The following is a 23,487-nucleotide window of genomic DNA, read 5'->3' as shown; positions in this document are numbered from 1 at the left end:
AGATACTATGTTATGCTAAAAGCAAAGGTGGGTATCTATAAGAGTACCCAGTGTATCCAGAAAATTATGGCTCTTACGACTTTATGTTAAGCTACCCTAATTTTGCTTGTGTCTTACTCATCAGGCATTGATACCTTTAGTTCTTCAAATAACCATGAGAAAACAGCCTCCCATAAAGTTGGTAGAATCACACGGGCCTCTAACCGAAGAAGTGTAAGTGTTTGTATTTGGCATAGTATATTTGTTTTTAAATCTTACTATAGATTTTTTGTTTTTATGGTCAAATTACTATGGGTAAAATCTTGATTTGATTGCAGTCATTAACAGTTAATACCTCCATAGCATATCACCACGGTAATGCTCTTTTTCTGATTTGCTTTTAATTTTATTAGAAGAAAAATACGGCAAAACAAGATGCTATCAGAATTTGTGTTATGTGGAAGGTAATCTGTTTGGAATGTTTCTTTAGGATCTGTGTGGTTTTATGAATTTTATTGTGGAGAAGAGTAGCGTGTAAATAACAGAGCCAGAAAATGGCATAATTGTACCTTTTTACAAAAATATTTCATTTTGGTTTTTAACACTGGGTTTTAACACTTTCTAGTAGGAGCATAACTCCCATTGAATGTGTGTCTTTTCCTATTTTATTATATAATTAGGTAAAGTTGGGTTTTTATTTAAATTCGTAAATATATAATATTACCATTATAGGGCTTTTCGCTGATACTGTTGGGTAATAAAGCCAGCATTCAAATTTAGATCATCTAAATGCATATTTCCCCTCATAACTCAACAGCAGTTAGCTGCTAAATTGTAGATGCTTAATACATATTTGGTAAATAGGTAAATCAACTAATCTTAAACTTTTTTTCTTCCTTAATGGGCAGAATGCATATGCTTCTTTGGGTCTGTGTTTAATAAGATCAGAAATTGGTAATTCCTCTTCTCCCCCATGCGAGTTTAAGCTGGTTAAAATGCTTCTAATGGAATTTGTGAATTAAGAGGAACTGGGATATAAAACGGTAGAAGTAGTGTGGGAGGAAAAATAAATGTGGAAAACATATCAAAATGTAACTGTTTTATGGTTATCCCTACTTTAAATTTTTTTATAGCAATTGATCACTTTTGCAGAAGAGGAGGTTTGCAACTTACTTCATACAGAAGCTCAGCCCTGTAAAGAAAAGAAAATTAATAGGAGGAAATCTCAGGAAAGCAAGCACACAGAAAGAGTGCGTCCTAAAAAGAACCAAGTAAGTGTGTGTTTAAAGACATAATAAGAGTAGAAGTGGTACGTTTCTTTGTTGTATGGTTAGGAAAGCATGGAAAGAAATTTTTTTCCAGTTAACATTGGACCGAGAGTATTAAAATCATCACAGAATAGAAAGGACCATGAGTTGGGGCGCCTGGGTGGCGCAGTCGGTTAAGCGTCCGACTTCAGCCAGGTCACGATCTCGCGGTTCGTGAGTTCGAGCCCCGCGTCGGGCTCTGGGCTGATGGCTCAGAGCCTGGAGCCTGTTTCCGATTCTGTGTCTCCCTCTCTCTCTGCCCCTCCCCCGTTCATGCTCTGTCTCTCTCTGTCCCAAAAATAAATAAACGTTGAAAAAAAAAAAAAAAAGAAAGAAAGGACCATGAGCAATTATGTACTCAGTTATAATTACCCGAGGACCGTTTTTGTATCTTCGTCGTTGTGTTACGTACATTAGCCCAGTAAAACGCTGGCACTCAAATGTTAAGTTGATTTTTCCCTTTGCATCTGATCCAACCTCAGCCTTTGAGAGGATTCCTCCAATTTCTTAGACAAAGGTGAGTGGACCATCTGCCACTTGTGTGGCTTTGCTTCTGCCAGTGGCTGGCTCAATCTCTTCCCCATGTTTAAGGAAGAATTGAGAAACTGGCTCTGTGTCTTTCTCAACACTTCAAGGCCTGTGCTGGCTCAGGTGACTTCACTGTCTCGTCAGGGATAGCGAGTGCAGCACCTTAACCCAGTCACCAGACCCCTTTTACTTGGGTGATCCGGACCTTCCTCTGCCACACCCCGCCCGCAGCTTGCTAGTACCCTTCCCACTTCAGTAGTGCATGTTCTATGTCCCGTTCCCTGACCCCCGGCTGCCGGCGCATCCCGCCTCCTCATTCCCTTACTCACGTCCCTCGTCCGGTACCAGCGGTCTTCTGGCCCCTCTGTGTACCCTCCAGCAGGCAGGCATCCCGTCATCTCCTGTGTTTCCTGTTCGCCCCAAACTGCGTGAGCTGTTTCACCAGCTCTTGTCAGTAACCTCAGTTCTCTGCCCCTTTTCATTCCATTTCAACTCTGGATTAATCCATTATCCCCTCTCCCATCTAACACTGCTGCTGGAGAGACTCACACAGGTGCTCCTAAGGTAGAGTCGTAGTTCCAGGTGTTACCTGAAGTCTGGTGTATCATTTTCTACCTCTTCCCTTTAAGTATTTTTCCAAGATATTGAGTAGCTTAGTAAGTAAAATCCGGGACAACCTGCCGCTTCAGCAGCGTTTGACATAATTGAGAGCGGCCTTTACAGTCTCTGTTGAAGGTTTATTTTCTTTCACCCACCCTTAGTTTGTATTCCCTAGAGTTCTACTCTTTGCCTTTCCAAATTGTATATTTTCTGGGTGATGTCCTAGGCAGCATGGTTGGTGCCTCCCAAATCTTTCTGATCTAGAAACGTGTTGAGCAGCCTACTAGACTTCTCTTCTTAAACCATCCTGTAAGCACCTCCAGTATCCACTTTTTGAAAACTAAAGTAACTCGTCAGTTTTACCCCAACACCCTCCCCCTGCAAAACAGTCAGTAAACTTCCATCCCGTTCCATTCAACAAAAACTGGCTTAAACATGGCCGAAACATCTGCCATTTAGGAAAGCCAGGAAAAACTGGAAGTTTTCCTGGCTCAGTCCCTCTTTTAGGTCACACTCCATGGAGAGATCCCCTTGCTGAAAAAAATAAACCTAAGTTCATAAATATGCATATACGTCTTATATTATTGCATCAGAAATTGATTTTCTTCATACTCTTTAAAAAGCACTGTTACAAAGAATGTATGCATACTTCTTCACATAAAATCGATAGTCAGAAAGTTCAAGGAGGGTTGAGCAGTAAAGTTTGTTTCAACCCCTCTCGGGACCCCACAGAATCAAAATAATTGATAGAATCAAAAGACTAGACTCAGAATAGCAGTGAGAAGAGGAAGGAAGTGAGGAGGGATACCACCCAACAGATGACAGCCTTCAGTGAATCTCTAGAAGACAGTGGATGATGGCACACTGACAGAAGAAAGAGGTAAATTTACAGTCCAGAATGTGCTCAGAGGGAGCCAGAGAGCCATTAGGAGCCAGCTTGCCCATAGGGATCCCAGAAGACTCTGGGCCCAGCAAACAGAGTGGTGGCGAGAGTGGGAAACAGTAATGGAGACAGTCTGCACCAGTTAGCACCTCACCGCCTTCTCCCTCCTTGTTCTCCCATCCCAGGCTCCGAGCTATCAGCACAGAGCCTGACACGGGGCTCAAACTCACGGACCATGAGATCATGCATAACCTGAGCCGGAGTCAGATGCTTAACCCACTGAGCCAAGTGCCCCTCATTTGGCCTTTTATTGATTTATTTTTGTTTTCAAGTTTATTTATTTATTTATTGTGAGCCAATTTGACAATAAATTATATTAAAAAAAAAAAAAAAAGTTTGTTTTCTAGTGCTAGGAATCCTCTACAGGAGGCGCCCCAGGAGAGGAATACGAGCATTGTCCTTGGCAGAGCAATGAAAAACGTTTACACAGTGATAACGTAGATGCTATTTGTTTTCAAATAAGGGCAAAGCTTTAAGAACTTGATTGTCATGCAAGACGATGATCCAAAAGTAGCTACTAGCAGGTGGTGAGAAAGTGGGTAGAGAAGGTGGAAATGAGGGCATTAACATTACAGTAGAGGGGTTAACCGTGCAGGTTCTGGAGCAGACAACCTGGGTTCTAAATTCTGGCTTGACCACTTCCCGCCAGTGGAATGGCGGGAAAGATTCTTGATTTCTCTGTTGGTTTTAAAATAAAGGTAAGAACGGTACATCATTTGTGAGCTTCTTGTGTGCGTTTAATGAGTTAATACGTGTAAAATGCTTAGAACAGTGCCTGGCCATAGCAAGCACTATGGCTGTTAAAATCAAATTCAGAACCTTGTGAGGCAAAATTTGAATTGGAAGTATCAGTTTGGACTCATGTCTTTTTTCTTTTCAAAAGATTTCTTGGCAGTGAGCACCTCTGACACCTAGATTGCCCTTTCTTTTCATCTCTTTTTCTCTTCCTCCCTCTCTTTCTCTGTCTCTGTCTCTGTCTCAACCTCCCTTTCTCTCTCTTTCCCTTCCTTATTTCCTTCCTTCTTAGCAGGGGAAGGGGCAGAGAGAGAGAGAATCTTTAAGCTGCCTCCATGCCCCGCCCAGAGCTGGACTCAGGGCTTGATCCTATGACCCTGAGATCATGACCTGAGCTGAAATCAGCAGTCGAAAGCTTAACTCACTGAGCCACCCAGGCACCCCTAGATTGCCATTTTTTTCTTCATGTTTATTCATTTGTGAGAGACAGAGACAGGGCGGTGGTGGGGGGCAGGGGAGAGGTGGAGGGCAGAGAGACAGGGAGACACGGAATCTGAAGCAGGTTCCAGGCTCTGAGCTGTCAGCACAGAGCCCGATGCGGGGCTTGAACTCACGGACCGTGAGATCATGACCTGAGCTGAAGTCAGACACTTAACCTACTAAGCCACCCAGGTGTCCCCCTAGATTGGCATTCCTTAATACCATTTTCAGCTAACATTGATCAAGTGAAATGGCTGCTTTCAGATTTCTAAACGGCACATGTAGGAAATGAGCCCAGGTCTGTACCAGTGTCCAACGAAGGAAGCTTAAACCACTGGGGCCATGAGAAAGGACATCAGACTGTCTCAAAGGGGCTCCACTGACCAAAGGTGGGACAATGTGACTATCAGACAAAAATTGCGGTGGATTGAAACACAGACTTCAAATCTGAAAAAAACGCTTCATAATAGTTAAAAAATCTCAAAAGTCACCTTGGAAGCTGTCTAGGACACCCACTCCTTTTTGTGAAAACTGGAAAATAAGTTCAGGTGAACAAATAGTTGATGAGGTAAAGTTATTTATAGGAGAATTTCTACCATTAGATAAAAACACATTCGTGAAAGTTGTTAATCATTAGATGGAAGGCTGATGGAGGGGCATAATGGGTGCATTGGACTGAACACCTGAGCCCACTGGTCAATCACAGTGTGACAGGGGAGAGAATATGGGCCTTCCAGTGCAATGAGGAAGTCTAGAAGTAGCCATGAGATGCTCTTTTCAAAAAACAAAACAAAACAAAAAAACAAAGCTGAATCTAATCAAGCCTAGATTATCTAATGACCAATTTTTTAGGAAGTATAGGAGGTAGAGGAAACTTAAGACACCATGATTGCAGTCAACCAAATCCAGAGTTTGGCCAAGTCTACCGGACTGATGCCTCAGCTTATTCATCAAATAAATGGCAAGGGAAGAAAGAAAGAACCATAGATTAAAAGAGATCTGTCAACAAAGCAAATGTGTGAAGACCTTTTTGGGATCCTGATTTGAACAGTTGTAGAAGACATTTATGGGCCAATTAGAGAAATTTGATCTCCGAGGAAATGAAATATTAGGGAAAATTGTTGTCTTTGTTCTTTGTGTTTAAGCTGTTTATTTTGAGATCATTTTAGATATTTATACTGTTGTCACAAGAATTACGGAGATCTCCCAAGTACCCTCTGCCCAGTTTTCCCCAATGACAACATGTATAACTTGTGCAGTGTCACATCGGAAAATATCAACCCAGTCAAGATACAGAGGATTTCCATCGCTACAGGGATCTCTTCTTGCCATTTTGTAGTTCTGTCTACTTCCCCCATCTTGACTGGCAATTGCTAATCTGTTCTCCATGTCTGTAAGTTTGTCAGTTTGGTAATGTTATGTAAATGTAATCACACTCTATGTAACTTCTTGGGACTGGCTTTGTTTTTTCACTCAGCACAATTCTCTGGAGAGTTGTCCAGGTTGTTGTGTGTATGAGCCCTTTATTGCCAAATGGTAGTTGTTATTAAAAAAAAGGTAATCCTTGGGGCGCCTGGGTGGCGCAGTAGGTTAAGCGTCCGACTTCAGCCAGGTCACGATCTCGCGGTCCGTGAGTTCGAGCCCCGCGTCGGGCTCTGGGCTGATGGCTCGGAACCTGGAGCCTGTTTCCGATTCTGTGTCTCCCTCTCTCTCTGCCCCTCCCCCGTTCATGCTCTGTCTCTCTCTGTCCCAAAAATAAATAAATGTTGAAAAAAAAAATTAAAAAAAAAAAAAGTAATCCTTTTGCGATATATACATACATCGTCATTACATAGTATACCTTAAACTTACATGTTTTGTGTCAGTTATGTCTTAAAAAGTTGGGGGGGGTGGTAAAATTGCATTGTAAGAGGAAAATGTCAACAATAAAATACAATGCTAGGTAATCAAAGACTTCACTTTATTATGGAAAAAAAAAAAAGGGAGCTCTTATCTCTTACAGATACTATAGGATTTTCAGATGAAATGAGGTAATGTGTGGGATTTGCTTTAAAAGGATCTAAGGGAAGGGTATTATAAATGAATCCTGATACCTGTTAGTAATTGTTGAAGCTAGATGATGGGTACATGGGGTTCAATATACTGTTCTCTCTACCTGTTGTGTGTTTGAAACTTTCCATTATAGGAAGTTAAAAACAGCAGGAGCCTCTTATTTTTTTTTTTTTTTCTCAACGTTTATTTATTTTTGGGACAGAGAGAGACAGAGCATGAACGGGGGAGGGTCAGAGAGAGAGGGAGACACAGAATCGGAAACAGGCTCCAGGCTCTGAGCCATCAGCCCAGAGCCTGACGCGGGGCTCGAACTCACGGACCACGAGATCGTGACCTGGCTGAAGTCGGACGCTTAACCGACTGCGCCACCCAGGCGCCCCCAGGAGCCTCTTATTTAGAAAGATGGAGCTAGCCGTAAGAACTAAAAATGGAACCAATAAGTAAACAACAGGGATAAGGAAGTGTGTGCTTCTCATCATAAGCTTTCCTGTACAATTTGATTTGTTGCCGTGTACGTGAATTCTGTATACTTTTGATTTTAAAAAATTGTTTTATTTGTTTTGAAGAGAAAGACAGAGACAGTGCAAGTGGTGGAGGGGCAAAGTGGGGGGTGGGGTAGGGGAGAGAATCCCAAGCAGGCTTCACAGCACTGTCCTTGCAGAGCCCAGTGTGGAGCCCAAACCCACGAAACCGTGAGATCGTGACCTGAATGGAAACCAAGAGTCAGACATTTAACTGACTGAGCTACTACTCGGGCACCCTATATATACTTTTTAAATGTTTATTTTTGAGAGAGAGAGAGAGAGAGAGAGAATATCTAAAACAGGCTGTGTGCTGTTGGTGCAGAGCCCAATGCGGGGCTCGAACTCACAAACCATGGGATCATGACTTGAGCTGAAATCAAGAGTTGGATGCTTAACCGACTGAGCCACCCAGGTGCCCCATGAATTAGTTATTATTTTTTAATTTTTATGTATTTTTATATCATTTATTGTGAAGTTAGCTAACATACAGTGTATACAGTGTGCTCTTGGCTTTGGGAGTAGATTCCTGTGATTCATCACCTACAATACCCAGTGCTTCTCCTAACACATGCCTTCCTCAATGCCCATCACCCATTTTCCCCATCCCCCCAACCCCCTACCCCATTATCCCTCAATTTGTTCTCTGTATTTAAGAGTCTCTTATGGTTTGCCTCTCTCTCAGTTTGTAACTATTTTTTTCTTTCTCTTCTCCCATGGTCTTTTGTTAAGTTTCTCAATTTCCACATATGACTGGAAACATGTGTCTCTTTCTATGACTGCTTTCACTTAGCATAATACCCTCCAGTTCCATCTACATCGTTGGAAATGGCAAGATTTCCTTTTTTTTCATTGCCAAGTAGTACTCCATTATATATATGTACATACCACATCTTTTTTTCCAAATAATGTTTAGCTTTGAAGGAGACAGAGCGTGAGCGGGGGAGGGGCAGAGAGAGAGGGAGACAGAATCTCAGGCAGGCTCCAGGCTCCAAGCTGTCAGCACAGAGCCCTACGCGGGGCTCGAACTCACAAACTGCCAGATCATGACCTGGGCCAAAGTCCGATGCTCGACTGAACTGAGCCACCCAGACGCCCCTATATACCACATCTTAACCCGTTCATCAGTGAGTGGACATTTGGACTCTTTCCATACTTTGGCTATTGTCAATAGCGCTGCTGTAAACGTTGGGATGCGTCTGCCCCTGTGAATCAGTATTTTTGCATTCTTTGGATAAATTCCTAGTAGTGCTATTGCTGGGTCGTAGCCCATGAATTATTTTTAAATAATTTTAAAGCTACTCACAGGAAGCAACTTAAGTACCTGTGCAAATAGTAAGTTTCTGCTTCCGTGTCGAGACCTCCTTTACTATCTGAGACGAAATACTGGTGATTCTAAAGTAAACGAAGTCACTTTGGGGGTCCATACCTTCAGTTGTCCTTTATCTGCTTCAAGTCATAAACCATCCTGTTTGCACATTAATGTCTTCCCTAAAATTCCAGCCACAGGTGACTTCGCTGTTACCGTATAAGCAAGGCTTTTGTATTGGAGTAAAATTGAATTTTGTTACGGTTCCAGCCTCTGCAGGTAAGCTAGGCAGTGCTAGACGTGTGTCCCTGACAGAGCACAGGTGCTTTAGCCTTTAGTCCCGTCTTTGGGCACTGCACCTCTCTTGGCCCGTGACCATGAGAAAGCTATCATCACGTGTAGCAAATTTTGTGAAGTTTACCTATACCTTTTCTTCTACATTTATTCATTCATTTGTTCATACCTGTTTGTTGGGAAGTCGTTACGTGTCAGGCAGCATTGCAGGGACTGAAGGCATTTTATGTAGACAGAGATGGCCCAAATCCTGCCAACAGGGTATTTTTTGTACCTATGAATCAGAAACTGTTCTAGAGGTCATAACCAGGTGACATTGACTGTAGCGTATTCACTGACTGTGTAGGGCCTGTGTCACACTGTAATACCAAGCATAATTTGATACTAAAAATATTTTCCCCCGTGTCAATTCTCTTCATACCAGGAAGGAATTTAAAAGACCAAGAATGGCTGACACACAGCTCTTTTCTGTGTATGGATCAAGCCTTATTTTAACCATTTCATTTATGTTAACTCAGCGCTCACCACAGCTTTCTGTGGCTCCCGTTTTGCAGAGGAGAATGACGTACAGAGAGGTGGGGTGACTTGCCTAAGATCATAGGGCAGGTAGGTGGCAACGTCAGGCATCCGGCACCGAAGGCCATCTGTTCTCTTTTGCAGTTCCTCTGTGGAGCCCGAGATTTTTCTCCTGGTTTCCACATCCGCTGACCAAGCTTTCATTTCCCCAGTTGTCCCATGGAACGTCGACATGTTCCACAGAAATAAATTTTCTGTGGAAAAATAGTTAACCCGGTATTTTCCTGATGTGTATAGAGATTATTTATACTGAGGGACTTCTCAGAGAATTTAATGGTAAATATATATTGCAGATCACCAAGAGGAACATTTATCTTGTACAGTTCTAAAATTATTTTTCCATGGAATGTTTCATTTTGTTTTGTTTTTACAGGATATCTATAGATCTCTCAAGGAACATGCAGTTCTGTGCCATTTTTGTACTCTTGAATATCATCCATCACATCATTAGTTTCTATATTTTCACCCAAATGATCTTTCTTTAAATGTAAAATCGAATGTTGTCACTCCCTGAGTCACTGTGCGTTAGCTTTCATTGTTTTCAGGCTCCTACTCATTGCATACAAGGGCCTTGCCTGCTTTGTGGAGCAGTGTTAAGCCTTCTGGAGGCCAGGGACCCATCTCAGTCCATATCGAGTCTGACATAGTGTATATGTATCAATAATAGTTACTTGCTGTTCGATGGTGAGCCCCCTAAAGACCACATCCTGTTTTTGTATCTCTACCTAGCAAGTCATTACCTGCACAGAGTGGTTTCTCAATAAATGTTTCAATGGATTCCATTTTCTGGAAGCTTTAATTGCTAAAAACACATTCCTTATGTTAACCTAAAGTCTGGTTCTCTCCCAATATGATCGCATTGAGTGTATTTCTGTTTGCTCATAATAATCTATTATTTCAATACAGTGTTTGAGTTTCCCTGAGGTCTTCTCCATGTGAAGCTTTTTTTTTTTTTTAACAGAGAACATTAATTCTCACTTGCTAATATGGCAGTCAAAATTGAATTCAGTACTGCATTCCGGATATTATTAGAACAGTTTTAATTTGTATAGAAACCCACGTGTTTTCCACCAGTTATTACCATTCCTTTGTCCCTCTTCTTCTACTTATGCTTGTTAAAACCCATCTTATTTTTGACCTATTCATTTTTTAATGTTTTTTTATTATTTATTTTGAGAGAGATAGCAAGTCGGGGAGGGGCAGAGAGAGGAGGAGACAGAATCCCAAGCAGGCTCCACACTGTCAGTGCAGAGTCTAACATGGGGCTCGAACTCATGAAGTGTGAGTTCGTGACCTGAGCCAAAACCAAGTGTAGGACTTTAAACCGATTGGGCCACCCAGGCACCCCTTGACCTATTCATTTTAATCTTGATTATTAATGTTTGAAGCAGCTCATCCAGCTTTGTGTTATCTTTCACTTTTATGTAACCTTTCTGTACATAACTATTGTTTCTTCATCTAAACGTGTGAGCAGAAAACAGCCCCTCATAGCTTCTAGTAGATAAGTCATTCTAGGCTAATCCTGAGTCATCCTAGCAATAGCCTAGCTACACGTATCTCCTGTCTTAAGTCTGTCAACTCTATAGCATCTAATCTTTCACTTACCCAGAACTTGCTTGGGCAAATGTTTTATGGAAACGTAGACTGTTATCATATAATTTGTAAATTGAGTTCTTTATATTTTATTTGACTTTGTGTAAGCTACCGAGCCCTCCATGCATGACTCAGATTTCTAAAATTTTCAACGGAATAACTGGTCTCAAGTTTTTCTGTACAAATTAAAGGCTCAAAATTGTATACGGCGTGACATCTTTCTCAATTACTGTGTCTTAATACATCTTCACAGGCTTTAAAAAGTTGCAGAAAGAAGAAAGCAAAGGGAAAGAAAAGTATTCAAAAGTCTTTATACGGGGAAAGAGACATCGCTTCCAAGAAGCCGCTCCTGAGTCCTATTCCCGAGCTGCCTGAGGTCTCGGAGATGACGCCTTCCGCCCCAGGCGCCGGAACGATGCGTTCAGGTATCTTGTTCTTTTCCTGTTTAGGTTTTATCCTCTCCACCACCTTGTCCCCCTTTTCCCATTCACTGTGTAAAGAGCATACAAATAAAAATAGCAACTTTCCCAGCGATTTTAAAAATCGCTGTCTTTGTCAGTCATCAGATATGTGTCGCCTGCATTCCATTTGCAGTGTACCTATAGGATTTATAATAGATTCAAGGATGAATAAGGTATATGCCACCCTAAGACTGTTGGCTTCTGCCTACTTCGGAACTTCAGGAAAGCACAGAAGTTAAACGGACACAGCTACCTCCAGCCCCAGCTCCTTGATGTGGTACATCCTGGGTCAGGGGTTGGCAACCCTACCTCTTTTTAATCTGGCCTAATGCTGCTCATCCTTTAAGATTTAGCCGTGCTGGCTGCTTTTCCAGGAAAGCTCTTTGTTCGCATTACACCTTTACCATCTAGCGTATAATGTTCTGTCTGCCTCCCTCTCCTGCAAATTGCGGTCTCCTTGAGACTGAAAACTAAGTCTTATTTTCATTGTATCTCCAGTTCCTGACAGGAGTTTTCCCAAAGATGTTTAAATAATGACTGTTAGTATAGGTTTTCTGTCTAGAATCTTATTAGATCATTTCTTTTTAGAAATACCTGAAGCATTTTTTTTTTTTTTGTCTATAACCAGTGGTATCATGTGTTGAAAGGGTTTAAAGCAAATCTTCCCTCCCTCCCTGTCCCTTTTTCCCTGCCCCTTTCTCTCTCTTCCTCCCTCCCCCGCCTTTCTTCTCTAGTCTGTCAGTTTCATGAAAAAATACATCAACCTCAACTTTTAAAGTTGCATAAAGAGCCCAACTGACATGATTTGGTTGCCACTGAGTGGACCCTACGATAATCTCTAGCTTCTGTGACCTGATGTTGAGTACCCATGTCCTGGATACATACCTTTTCAAATTGAAATACTTTTAGCTTTTTGGCTCAGCTGACGTTTTATAGATACTAACAGTTTTGAGTTTCGTTTAAAACATTTTTTACATTCGTTTGGCTGGCCAATTAAAACCCTTACTCCCTGAGATAACAAGAGAGATGGCATCCAATAGTACTGAAGTTTAGAACACTGAAAGCCTGAATTTATTTCGGCTGTGTTCCATAGCTTTAAAACCTTGATGATGTTTTTCCACCTGTGTGATGTGTAACCCAATGCGCCAGAAATGCAGGATACCCTCCACGTGGCATATGTTCCTGGAGGATGACTTTTAGTCGCACTGAGGCGGAAGGTAGAATACTGTAACAAACATAGCTCTATTTGAGAGTACGGTGCAGTTTTTATTAATTTTTTAACAGGGCATAAGACCTGAGTGTCTTTAAAAGTACCCTTCTAGCTACCTCCTCAACGCTCCCAAAATTCCAAGTTTTCTTTTCCCTCTCTTTCAAGGGAAACATTACTAGAAAAGTTTCAGAAGCATGGCGGTGCCCGTTTTCAGTAATTCATTTTTCGGGAAATGGGAAACATGGCTGCCTCATGCTAATTGACCTTGTAATGTGGAAAGCACATTAGAATAGAGGAAGCGATTTGAGATACACTTCTCATTTTCATGGTCTGAGGTCATGTACTTTATTCATTCACGTATTAAATACATATTTTCTTAACCGGTGGCTTGGGGAAGAACTGAAAGAGAAAGAGCTTGATGCCAGATGGGGGCAGGTACGGTGTCGCATTTGTAGGTCTTGCTAGTTTTGAAAGCTTAAAACACAGAATACAGTATGGCACCTGTTTGATTTGTCAACATTTATTTCCACTGTTACTTTTTCCTGAGATGTAAACTTATTTCCACACCCCTAGATGATTTCGACTCCAGTGGTGAACTTCAAGAAGCAAAGCTTCCTCAAAGGAAGCCTCAGAAGCCAGATTTGCAGATGAGTCAAGGTTTTAATAAGTACGATCTGTCTGCACGCTACAGCTCTCACACCAAACGTTCCTCGCCGCTTATTAACGCTACTTTAGAGCAAGATTTAGATATAAATACCGTAGAAGCTAGTAAACATAAAACTCTTCTAGGAGCGGAAATTAAGTCAGAAAGTGAAAATGACCTGAAAGCTGGCTCTGAGAATGAGAGCAGTCGTGTTTCCTGTGATTCTGTGACCGCAAAGGTCCCGGCATCCGATGATGCGGGATCCAGTATTATCCTGCCGTCCCGGGAATTGGCTGCCGCTGGCCAAAATGTGGAAAACCTTTTTCAGATCTTTAAAATTTCAGAAGATGTGAACATAAAGTATGAAAAGCAGGATGACTCTGTTATAGCTCCAGAAGGGAAACCGCAGACCACACGTGTAATGTCTGGCTTACAAAAAGATGTCTTCCTTGACAGTATGAAAGAAAGTACAAATCCGAGCGAGGATTCGGGAAGCAGCTGCGCAGAGAGTGAAAGCACTGGTACGAACGGGGGAGGAAAGAAGCATAGAAGACGTTCTATGTGTTACTCTGGCGGCCAGAGTTTCGATTCGGAAAAAAACAGAAATCCCAAACCTCCCTACCTGGTGAGCAGCCCTGTAGAAATTGGTTTAGAAAATTCTGAACTCTATAAAGATTTATCTGACTCCATAGAGCAGACCTTTCAGAGATCGAGTAGGGAAACAAAAGTAAGACGGAGCACCAGGCTGCAGAAGGATCTGGAAGAGGAAGGGCTCGTCTGGATCTCACTTCCATTTCCTTCCGCTTCCTGCACTTCCCAAAGAATGAAAAGGAGAACAATATGCACAGTGGACAGCAGAGGCCTTGAAAGCGTGGCCCTCTGTAAAGACCCCAGGTCTTCTGGACACACCCCGAGCACAGCACCCCCCGTGTCAGGTAAAGACAGGGAGGGCTTGGCCGCCAGTGCGGCCAGTTTACCTGGGAGGAGGAGGAAGAGCTTGTGGACGTCCGCACCCGTGAACGCGAAAGGTCCCATTCTGGCAAAATGCTGCAAGAGAAGAAGCTCTCTCCCCCAGAGCGGAGAGAGCTCTCTAAGGGACGTCCAAGGAGTCGGGCACATCGGGAACTAAAGCGGTAACTGGCATTTCCTGAAGAACGTTCGGGGCCGCAGAGAAGGTAAACCCCCCCCACCCACCCACCCCATGCTCAGAACATTTCTTTCACCCCGCCTCTCCTCCCCTGTTCAAAGTTTCAAATAAAATCATTTGACTTGAACCTCTCTGTAAGTAGAAGTAAGTGGGATTTCTTCATTCAAAAAGAAAACATTCTCTTAAATCTGTTCTTCTCTCCCCAAATAGCACATGTTTGCTGAAGGTTTCTCGCTAGTACGTGTTGACTGTTTCTGTTGGGAAACAAAATTTGTCTCTTGAAATTGACTCATTGTGTCTAGATGAGAAGACCTGAAAAAACAGATTGATAAGTGGAATTTTATGAAAATTGAAGGGTGATACAAGGTTAAAAACTGCCAGGAAATGAGAAAAGATGTGTTTTTAAAATGTTGCAGAAAAAGCTGGTTAAAAATCTTTATCCATTAGGGAAGATGGAAATCATAAGACTTTTTTGTTGGTTTAAAATTAAGAAGCTTTAATGACTTGCTTCGTCTATCTCAAATGAATATTTTTATATTAATAGGTTAAAATCAAAATTGGAAAATTCATTTAGTAACCAGAATATTACAAGTCAAACATTATAAACTGAATATATATAGTCTATAAATAACTAAGGTGAAAATATTTTGTCTTTCAAACAAGATTCTTATATGCCCTGTGGGGCGGGAGGTGCAGGATTGGTTTTGGGGGAGAAAAGAGCAGTGTAGTTGAATCATCCTCCAGATCATTCCAATTAGTCACATTTAGGATTTATTCCAAGAAATCCCAAATTAGTAATTTGGTATTTAATTCATGCTTCTCCATTTAAAAAAAAAAAAAAATTTTTTTTTTTTTTTTTTAAATCTAGAAATTTCCTACGAAAGGGCCTTGGAAAATTTGTTTACTAACATGAAGCATGGTGGTAGGTGGCCGATTTCCTTTTTAACGTGGTGTTTTGCCAGCAGTTTTCTGCATTTCACGATGTCGAGTACCATCCCTGGTCTCGGATTCTCCAGTTACATTTCAGCAGTATCCTCCGCTGTTTTGATGACAGCAGTTTGAAAATCTAAATTGCTATATATCTGGAATTTGGGAGTGCGCATAAATCATTGTATCGTTAAACAATTGTCTTTGAAATCCTCTAAATCATTAAACTCTCCCTCTCCATGATAGCAGAAACATGTTAACAAATAGAGCGCTCTATAAATAACACAACAGGGAAGAAAGCTCCCGCTGAGTGCCCATTTCCCCTGCCTTAGATACAGACTATTTGTTACCTTCTTGGCACCAATGGGTCTGGAACTCCTGCTGCTAAAGACTAAATGTATTTTACATTAACACTCAAAGTGATCCCCAATTTCTTCTGCTAAAGGGTGGATTGTTTAAAAAATTCTTTTATCTTTACACATAAATTATTTATGGGCTTCCCCCCCACCCCCATTATAGTTCGGTATGGTTGGCAAATCTCTACCCGTGAAAACAAACCAAAAAATACGAAAATAAAAACAAAAAATCTACTTGCTACTTATGAAGCTTTTCGGTCTTGGTAATTTAAAAAGAAAAAAAAAAAACTTTCAGAACCATACGATGTGAAGGGTTTTTTAAAACTTGTTCTCCTTTGTCGAATGTGAAGACTGTAAAACTACTGATTGTTATTTTCTCCTTTTTACTGTAGGTATGATCTCTGTTGTATCTGAATTTGAAGAATTTCACATGCTTTGTTTTATTTCTCAAAATGTGCTAATGATCTGTGGCGGGTTTTGGCTTGAGTTTTCAAATGTAAAATTCTTGTTTTGTGGCATCTGCATTTAAAAATCTACATACTTTACAAGTTTTGTTGGTTTCAGAATGTTTCAGCGTAACTGTCCTGTTGATATTTGTAAATAACAAAGAGAAGTTTTCCTAAAAAAGAAGAGGTCTGAGAAACCAAAGCAATTTGGACATGATCTTATCCACTGTGTCATTTGTAGCCTACGTTTTGTGAGGAGTTAATCGTTTCAAATTAAGTATTTGTTCCTGCTTGCTTGTTTTTAGCTATTTCTTTCATTAATGGCTAAATCAGAAACAGGGCTTCAGTAGTTTGTCCTTGCCTTGTCTTTTACTGCAGTAACCCTTGACATTTTGGCTTAGAAAGTCCGTGAATCTTTCCCTGCTGCTGTAGATCCTTGTTTGTTCCAGAAGATGGCAGCATGACATCTGGATACATTACCTTTAAAGCCCAGGCAGCCCTTCATTGTTGTTGCGGGTGTTTCTCTTTAACTGTTATTTTCACTCATTCTTATCACGAGAGTACTATGTGTCTAGTGAAGAAAGTAGAGAACTGTACACAATTAAATACTGTTCATTCCCCTGGTGCAAGCATCCTACAGCCACACCTTCCTCTTCCCAGCTTTCTGTGTAAACACCCTTAACAACTGGCCTGTAAGTCTTCCAGATCTTTGCCTGTGTAAACACGAGTATAGGTTTTGTTGTTTTCCGATGGGCTCGCTGTACTGTGCCATTCTGCAGCTGAATTTTTGTATTCAACAAAATACCCAGTACACCTCGGTGTTAGCACGGAGATCCTTAGCTCTCCTTCAGTTGTATCTTCTGAATATCTAGTATTTAGTTAGCCGTCTGCTTCCTAAAGGATGCTAGTTGTCTCCACTTTATTGTTACTGAAAATAATGCCACAGTGGGCTTGTGTGAAAACGTCCGTAAGGTAAATTCCTTGAAATTAAAACTAAATGGGCATCAAGTTACGTTCTGTAGTTCATAGCTGATAAAGTCCTTTTATAAGGATTTTGGCATCGACCCTTACCTCCTGTTAGACTCTTCTCCTGCCACTTTAATGCCACTTTGCTTCCATTTTCTCTCACTGCCCTCACTGGCACGTAAGCTGTGGCATTGAGGGTGAGGAATGCCTCATTCATGCTTCAGATTGAAAGAACTTTTTTTTTTTAATGTTTATTTTATTTTTGAGAAAGAGAGAGAGAGAGAGAGAAGGGCAGAGAGAGAAGGGGACACAGAATCGGAAGCAGGCTCTAGGCTCTGAGCTATCAGCACAGAGCCCGACGCGGGGCTGCAACCCACGAACTGTGAGATCATGACCTGAGCCGAAGTCAGACGCTTAACCAACTGGGCTACCCAGGCACCCCGAAGGAATTTTTTTTGAAGTCCTGTTTATTGAGGTGTAATTAACTGTAGTAAACTGCAGTGAAGCTTACCTTTTTTAAATGCACAGTTTGAATGTTGGCAAATTCATGCTGTCATATAACCGCTACCAGAGTTAAGTAACGGTACACTTCCATCACCCAAGAAGACTTCCTCCTACCTCTTTGTGGTCAGTCCTCCTCCCTCAACCCCTTATTGGATTTCTGTCCTTTGTCTAGTTTTGCTTTTTCCACACTGTCCTATAAATGGATAGAAGAGTTCTCTCCTTTTGGATCTGTCCTTTTGGAAATTTAGCAGAATGCTTTAGATGTTCATCCATGTTTGATGTCCTAAGTACTTGATTCCTGTTTATTGCTAAGTAGTATTGTTTAATGGATGTACCGAGTTTCTTTACTCATTCACCAGTCAATGGGTATTTGCATTGTTTGGTCTTAGACTATTACAAATAAAGCTGCTATAAACATTCACATGTGGATTTTTTTTTTTTTTTATAGACATGTTTTCATTCCTCTTGGGTAAATACTTAGGAGTGGGGATTCCTGGCATGTATGGTTGGGATATGTTTAACATTTTGAGAAACCGCCAGGCTTTTCCACAGCGGCTGCACCTCTGTGTATTCTCACCTGTAGCACGTTTGGTGCTCTGCATTTTCACCAGCACCTGATGTTTGTTGCCTGCCATTTCCATTTAAGGCCTTCCGATATCTGCGCGGTAGTAGCTGGTTGTGGTCTTGATGTATATTTCCCTAACGACAAGTGATGTAGAACATCCCTTTTTGGGCTTATTTGCCATGCTTATATCCTCTTTAGTGAAGCATCTATTCACATTTCTTGCCCACCTTTTTTTTTTTTTTGTAGCTATTGATGTTTTCCTACCAAATGAAAGAGTTCTGTGTATATTTGGATACAAATTCTTTATTGGCTATGTGTCTTGCAAATATTTTTTCCCCCGCTCTGTGTCTTGCTTGTCTTTATTTTCTTAGCAGTGTCTTTTAACTTTGGTGTAATCTAAGTTAGCAGTTTTTTTTTTTTTTTTCTTTAATGGCGCGTGCTTTTTGTGTTTTATGTAAGAAATCTACGCCTAATTTAAGAACGCAGGGATTTTCTTTAATTTTTTTCTAGAAGTTTTACAGTTTTAGCTCTCAGGTATTAGATCCACTTTAGTTTTTGTATAGTGTGTAAGGTGAGGGGTTTTTTTGTTTCATTTTTTTAAAAATTTTTTTTCATGTTTATTTATTTTTGAGCGCGAGAGAGAGACAGACAGAGCATGAACAGGGGAGGAGCAGAGAGAGAGGGAGACACAGAATCCAAAGCAGGCTCCAGGCTCTGAGCCATCAGCCCAGAGCCCGACACGGGGCTCGAACTCAAGAACCACAAGATCATGACCTGAGCCAAAGTCGGATGCTTAACCGACTGAGCCACCCAGGCGCCCCTGTTTCATTTTGTTTTTAATGGAAATTATTAACCATTTGTTGAAAAGATTATGCATTCTTCATTGAACTTCAGTGACACTTTTGTTAAAATTGGTTGACCTTATATGTGTAGATCTATTTCTGGACCTTATTCTGTTCCATTGATCTGTGCGTCTGTTCTAAAACCAACATCACAACATCTTGATTACTATGGAAAGCTTTTTATGTTTTTGTCTCTTACTGTGTTTTTGTGCGGGGGTTTTTTGTTTGTTTTGTTTTTGGGTTTTTTTGTCATAGTTTATGTTTCAAGTTCTTTTGGTGAGAGAGGCCAGTAGAAGCAAAAGATTGACCTACCAATTCTACCTGTAGCCTACAATTATACCCAGACGTGCAATACCATTTGGAGCAAAGAATCAATAATAAGCTATCAGAAATGTGGGAAGGAAACCAACTTCCTTGAGTCCGTACACGTTCATCCCAGTGTTCTTGCAAACTAGTTTGCTACTGTTCATGATTCAAGATGGTCACCCTGAACCACTGTGAGACTTAGTCATTGAGAAAGCATTCTTTTTGAACACCGCCGTATAAAATCAGCCAGAAAACAAAGTGAGTGGAATTAAAATAAGGGTCAAAAGCGTTTGCTAAAAATTACTAAATTATACGTCTGATTCATTTCTTCTCATAAATAAGGATTTTACTAAGTTTGGCTTTAGTATAAAAACTGTCACTACCCTTACACTTGAGAATTATTTCATCACTTGGGACGATTTCCCTGCAGCACCTCACCCCAGGTAGGCAGATTGTAGATTCGGTGATGTGTATGCCAGGCATTAATCTCTAGTGTGATCACTGCCTTCAAGATGCTCAGTTTTCTCTAAGGGGCTGAAGTACGTCCAAGGTGATTGATTACGAAGGAACGTCCTGGTCCTCTCAACCCTGAAGTGGCACCAACTTGAGATCAGGTACATTTGCTGTCTTTCTGGAAGAAGAGACGCTTCAACAAAATTCACTAACAGGAGTTTTAGAGGAATGGGGATCCAAAAAGGCATATTGTATTCAAATGTAATTATTGTCATTGTTTTGTGATTTTTGTAACTGTTGGCTGAGATGAGGCAATGTAAGTTGGCTTCATCTCATACACGTGTTTGTTTTAGTATTTTTCTTAACTTCCCGTTATGTTCTAAGCTATGAATAAATCTGGACAAAGCGTGGACTCGACACTCAGGGTAGAAATTGTGAATGTATGGGGCACCTGGGTGGCTCAGTCGGTTGAGCGTCCGACTTCGGCTCAGGTCATGATCTCCCAGTCTGTCAGTTCGAGCCCCGTGTCGGGCTCTGGGCTGACAGCTCAGAGCCTGGAGCCTGTTTCAGATTCTGTGTCTCCCTCTCTCTCTGCCCCTCCCCCACTCATGCCCTGTCTCTCTCTCTCTCTCTCTCTCTGTCAAAAATAAACATTAAAAAAAATTAAAAAAAAAAAATTGTGAATGTACATAACGGTCTTAAAGAAACTTCTCGTAAATGCATATGCATTTCTTTTGTATCACCAGATTTATTTATAGTATGTCTAAAGGGTTGACTCTGGCCTTGGAGCCCTAGATCCAGTGAACAGAATTGAGGTGAAATTAAGTTATAATAAATAATTGTACATACCAAAAAAAAAAGTGGTTTTTTTTGTTTGTTTTTGGCCTTAAATTTATTTAGAGATAATTTCATAACCTTAACTTGGCTCTGGAATGGACTGTGGACTGTGGCCTAACAATTTCCAGTTTCCCTACCGTTGCACTGGTGTGTTCATTTTTGTATATTCTTTGATGCTTCGCTTTGTTGTTGTTGTTGTTAAATCATGATACAAACTACAAGTAACATAATAGCCTTGCTGAGAAGATGAGCAATTACTGACATTCTCCTGATACGTATTTTTGTCCCACATCTTCAACCAAAGTCATACTTAGCCTGGTGGTGACCTTAATGTTAAGATTTACTAGGACTTGGGAAAATTTGAGGATATCGAGAAGCAAGGATTTTCTGGAACTGCTACGTGTTGCTATTTTGAGCATTGCAAATATCACTTACATGAAAATAAATGAGCACGTGCATTAAAGAAAAATAAAAGTTTGCATTTTCTAAGGGGCAGGTTGGGATTTCCAGAATTTCCAATAATCAGTTTGTAAAGCAGCCTTTCTTAGGGTTTCCTTTTCTCAATTATCCACAGCACACACAGTGTCTGATAACTTGTTTAATTTATATTCTCTGTGATAAAAGTGGTCTGTGGGGGTGCAAACAGCTGGCATTTGGTTTTAGATATAATTTAAGAAAATTCCAAATATATATATATATATATTTTTTTTTTTTTTTAAGTTCCAAATTCCTAAGGGTATTTGTGAATTTTTAAGCTCTGAGATGTCAGATAGCTAGCTGTTCTATTGATTTACTACATCTAATAATTTTTTTATTCTCATGGCTTTATTTACCCACTTAAAATTTGCTTTTTTTAAAAAAAAAAATTTCTTCCACTTGTTTGCAGTTAAATGTGGTAATTTGTTCACGGCGTTTTTATTTTTGCTATTAAAAACAAACTACATTTTCCAGTGTTGTGGTATGTGGTAAACACGGAGTAAATGTCAACTTTTTCTCTATTTAGGCACATCACACAACTGCTAAGTAGCATCAGGTGTTTGCAAAAATAGTTTCTTCCAAATGCATGGCCCAAACAGTGAAATCGGGTTTTGTTTGTTTGTTTGTTTGTTTGTTTTAAGTGTAAAATCGGAGTCGAACAGTTGAAACTTTTAACAGAGAAAGAGAGTAAAGGGATTTTTCGGATCAAGTAAGTTTAGTTCAGATGCCAGGCACTTGGATGTAAAGTGTGTGATTTTATGCCTAACATTTGAACAACGGACAATGTGTTTGTTTTCTAATTGTTCAGAACAGAACCAATCATCCAAAACGACCAGTCTTTTCTTGTTTTAAGTACGCGTTGGGAATGAAGATTTCAGAAGTATTCCCTAACTCAAACCTGAAAAACCTGGTGTTAGTCTTGGGTGATTTCCAGTGACCCTGTGACTCCCTTCTTCCTGCCCCCTGTGTAGATTTGGAACTGGGCAGCCATTTTTGTTTTTGGAAGGGAAAGGAGACAGATATAATGAATGACTTTTATTGTGCAATATTTCAAACTCTCTTGAATGCATTCGAATGGGATGGAAAGTGTTCTGCCCTATGTCATAGCCAAAACAAACAAAACATATTCCCTAAACCTGGATGTGTGTTTCTCTCAAACTGGCAATAGTTAGAGCTCCGCTCTCAAACAAGAATTTGGTTTGACAATTTTTAGCCCTTGTTCAGCTGGATATTAGGATAGGTCACAGCCAAAGCAAATATCGTGGAGAAAAATTAATACACATATTTACAGCTTGCAGGTGGCATTTTCTTAAATGTTTGGTATTTGTGTTAAGTAATTGCATTTGTAGTAATACTTTTAAATAGACTACTTTTTCTTGCTGATATTTTTTAAATGAACTTCTCTCCGATAATTGTAACTCCAAATGTAAATAAATTCTGTAGAGGTCCCTGAAGAGTGATAAATATTTGAATTTAAGTATTTAAACATTTAGAAAGACCACTAAGAAGCTGAGAATTCTAGGAATATCAGGCCCAGCAACTATGCAATAAAACCCCCTTGATGGTAGCCTTCTGTGGCCCCCAAAGAATTCATTCTGGTGAGTATCAATGACTCCTTTATGATGATGCCTCCAACACTGTTTACTGACTTCAACCCCCACTTAGGTTGTTAAGTATTCCCACCCTTTGGATCTGTGGGGACAAAGTACTCCGCACAGTCAAGATAATTCATTTTGTAATGCACCATTGTGCTTCATGACCCTGGCAAAATATATTTTTTATTAGAATAATAACTTTAAATTTATGGTCACCCATGACCAACAGGCTCTTGGTTTGTGCCTTAACCAAGAAATACTGGAAACATAAATTTTTGAGCCAGGCAGTCTGCCTCGAAAAATGGTAGCAAAGACTTCATTCGGTCCACCTTTTAGGTTCTTCCTTTGTTGTATAAAATTCAAACTTTCATCGAATGTTCTGTTGGACAATATCAGACATCTGTGCGAATGGAAATAAGCCATTGGATAATTTCATTGGCCATTAACTTTTCATATAGTAAACACTACAGACAAAAGCTGCCTCCCTCTTGCATGCCAGTTACCAACGTTGCACATTCCTGCAAAGATATCTACTTCCCAAACACGGCAACCTCCAACTATATTCCTATCAACAAGCCTGACCGGCATGTTGTGAACATAAATCATTTTAAGGAGTGGGTGCTCAGTGTTTTGCAGTGTGTCTGAAATGGTGGGAAAAGGAAAGACCTCTGTCGTTGGGTAAGTGGGACCACGAGGTCCATGGCTCTCAGGCTGTCAAGAAGCAAATGTGAGGTTAAGATTTAAGAGGGGAGGGGACGGGGATGGAATGCAAGCTTCTTGGTAAAAAAAAAAAAAAAAAAAAAAAAAGGCTCTTTTCTATTTTAAATGTTGCTCT

At 40.5% G+C, this 23,487-nt stretch overlaps 1 protein-coding gene across 6 annotated transcripts in view; it reads left to right on the top strand.

The window, feature by feature from the left end:
- Positions 1-17,998, top strand: part of CDCA2 (cell division cycle associated 2) — a 52,930-nt gene extending 34,932 nt beyond the window's left edge. For all 6 annotated transcript variants that reach the window (XM_045456770.1, XM_045456769.1, XM_045456768.1 and 3 more), the window contains 4 exons: positions 125-213; positions 1,113-1,250; positions 11,171-11,342; positions 13,162-17,998. In XM_045456770.1, coding sequence (XP_045312726.1) covers positions 125-213; positions 1,113-1,250; positions 11,171-11,342; positions 13,162-14,360 — 1,598 coding nt within the window. In that variant the 3' untranslated portion in view covers positions 14,361-17,998. The remainder of the gene's footprint in view (positions 1-124; positions 214-1,112; positions 1,251-11,170; positions 11,343-13,161) is intronic.
- Positions 17,999-23,487: the final 5,489 nt, after the last annotated feature.

This window comes from Leopardus geoffroyi, chromosome B1 (genome assembly GCF_018350155.1).
Source record: "Leopardus geoffroyi isolate Oge1 chromosome B1, O.geoffroyi_Oge1_pat1.0, whole genome shotgun sequence".
NCBI classification, from domain to species: Eukaryota; Metazoa; Chordata; class Mammalia; order Carnivora; family Felidae; genus Leopardus; species Leopardus geoffroyi.
The sequence above is the reverse complement of the archived record's forward strand: the minus strand, read 5'-3'. Positions and strand labels throughout refer to the sequence as shown.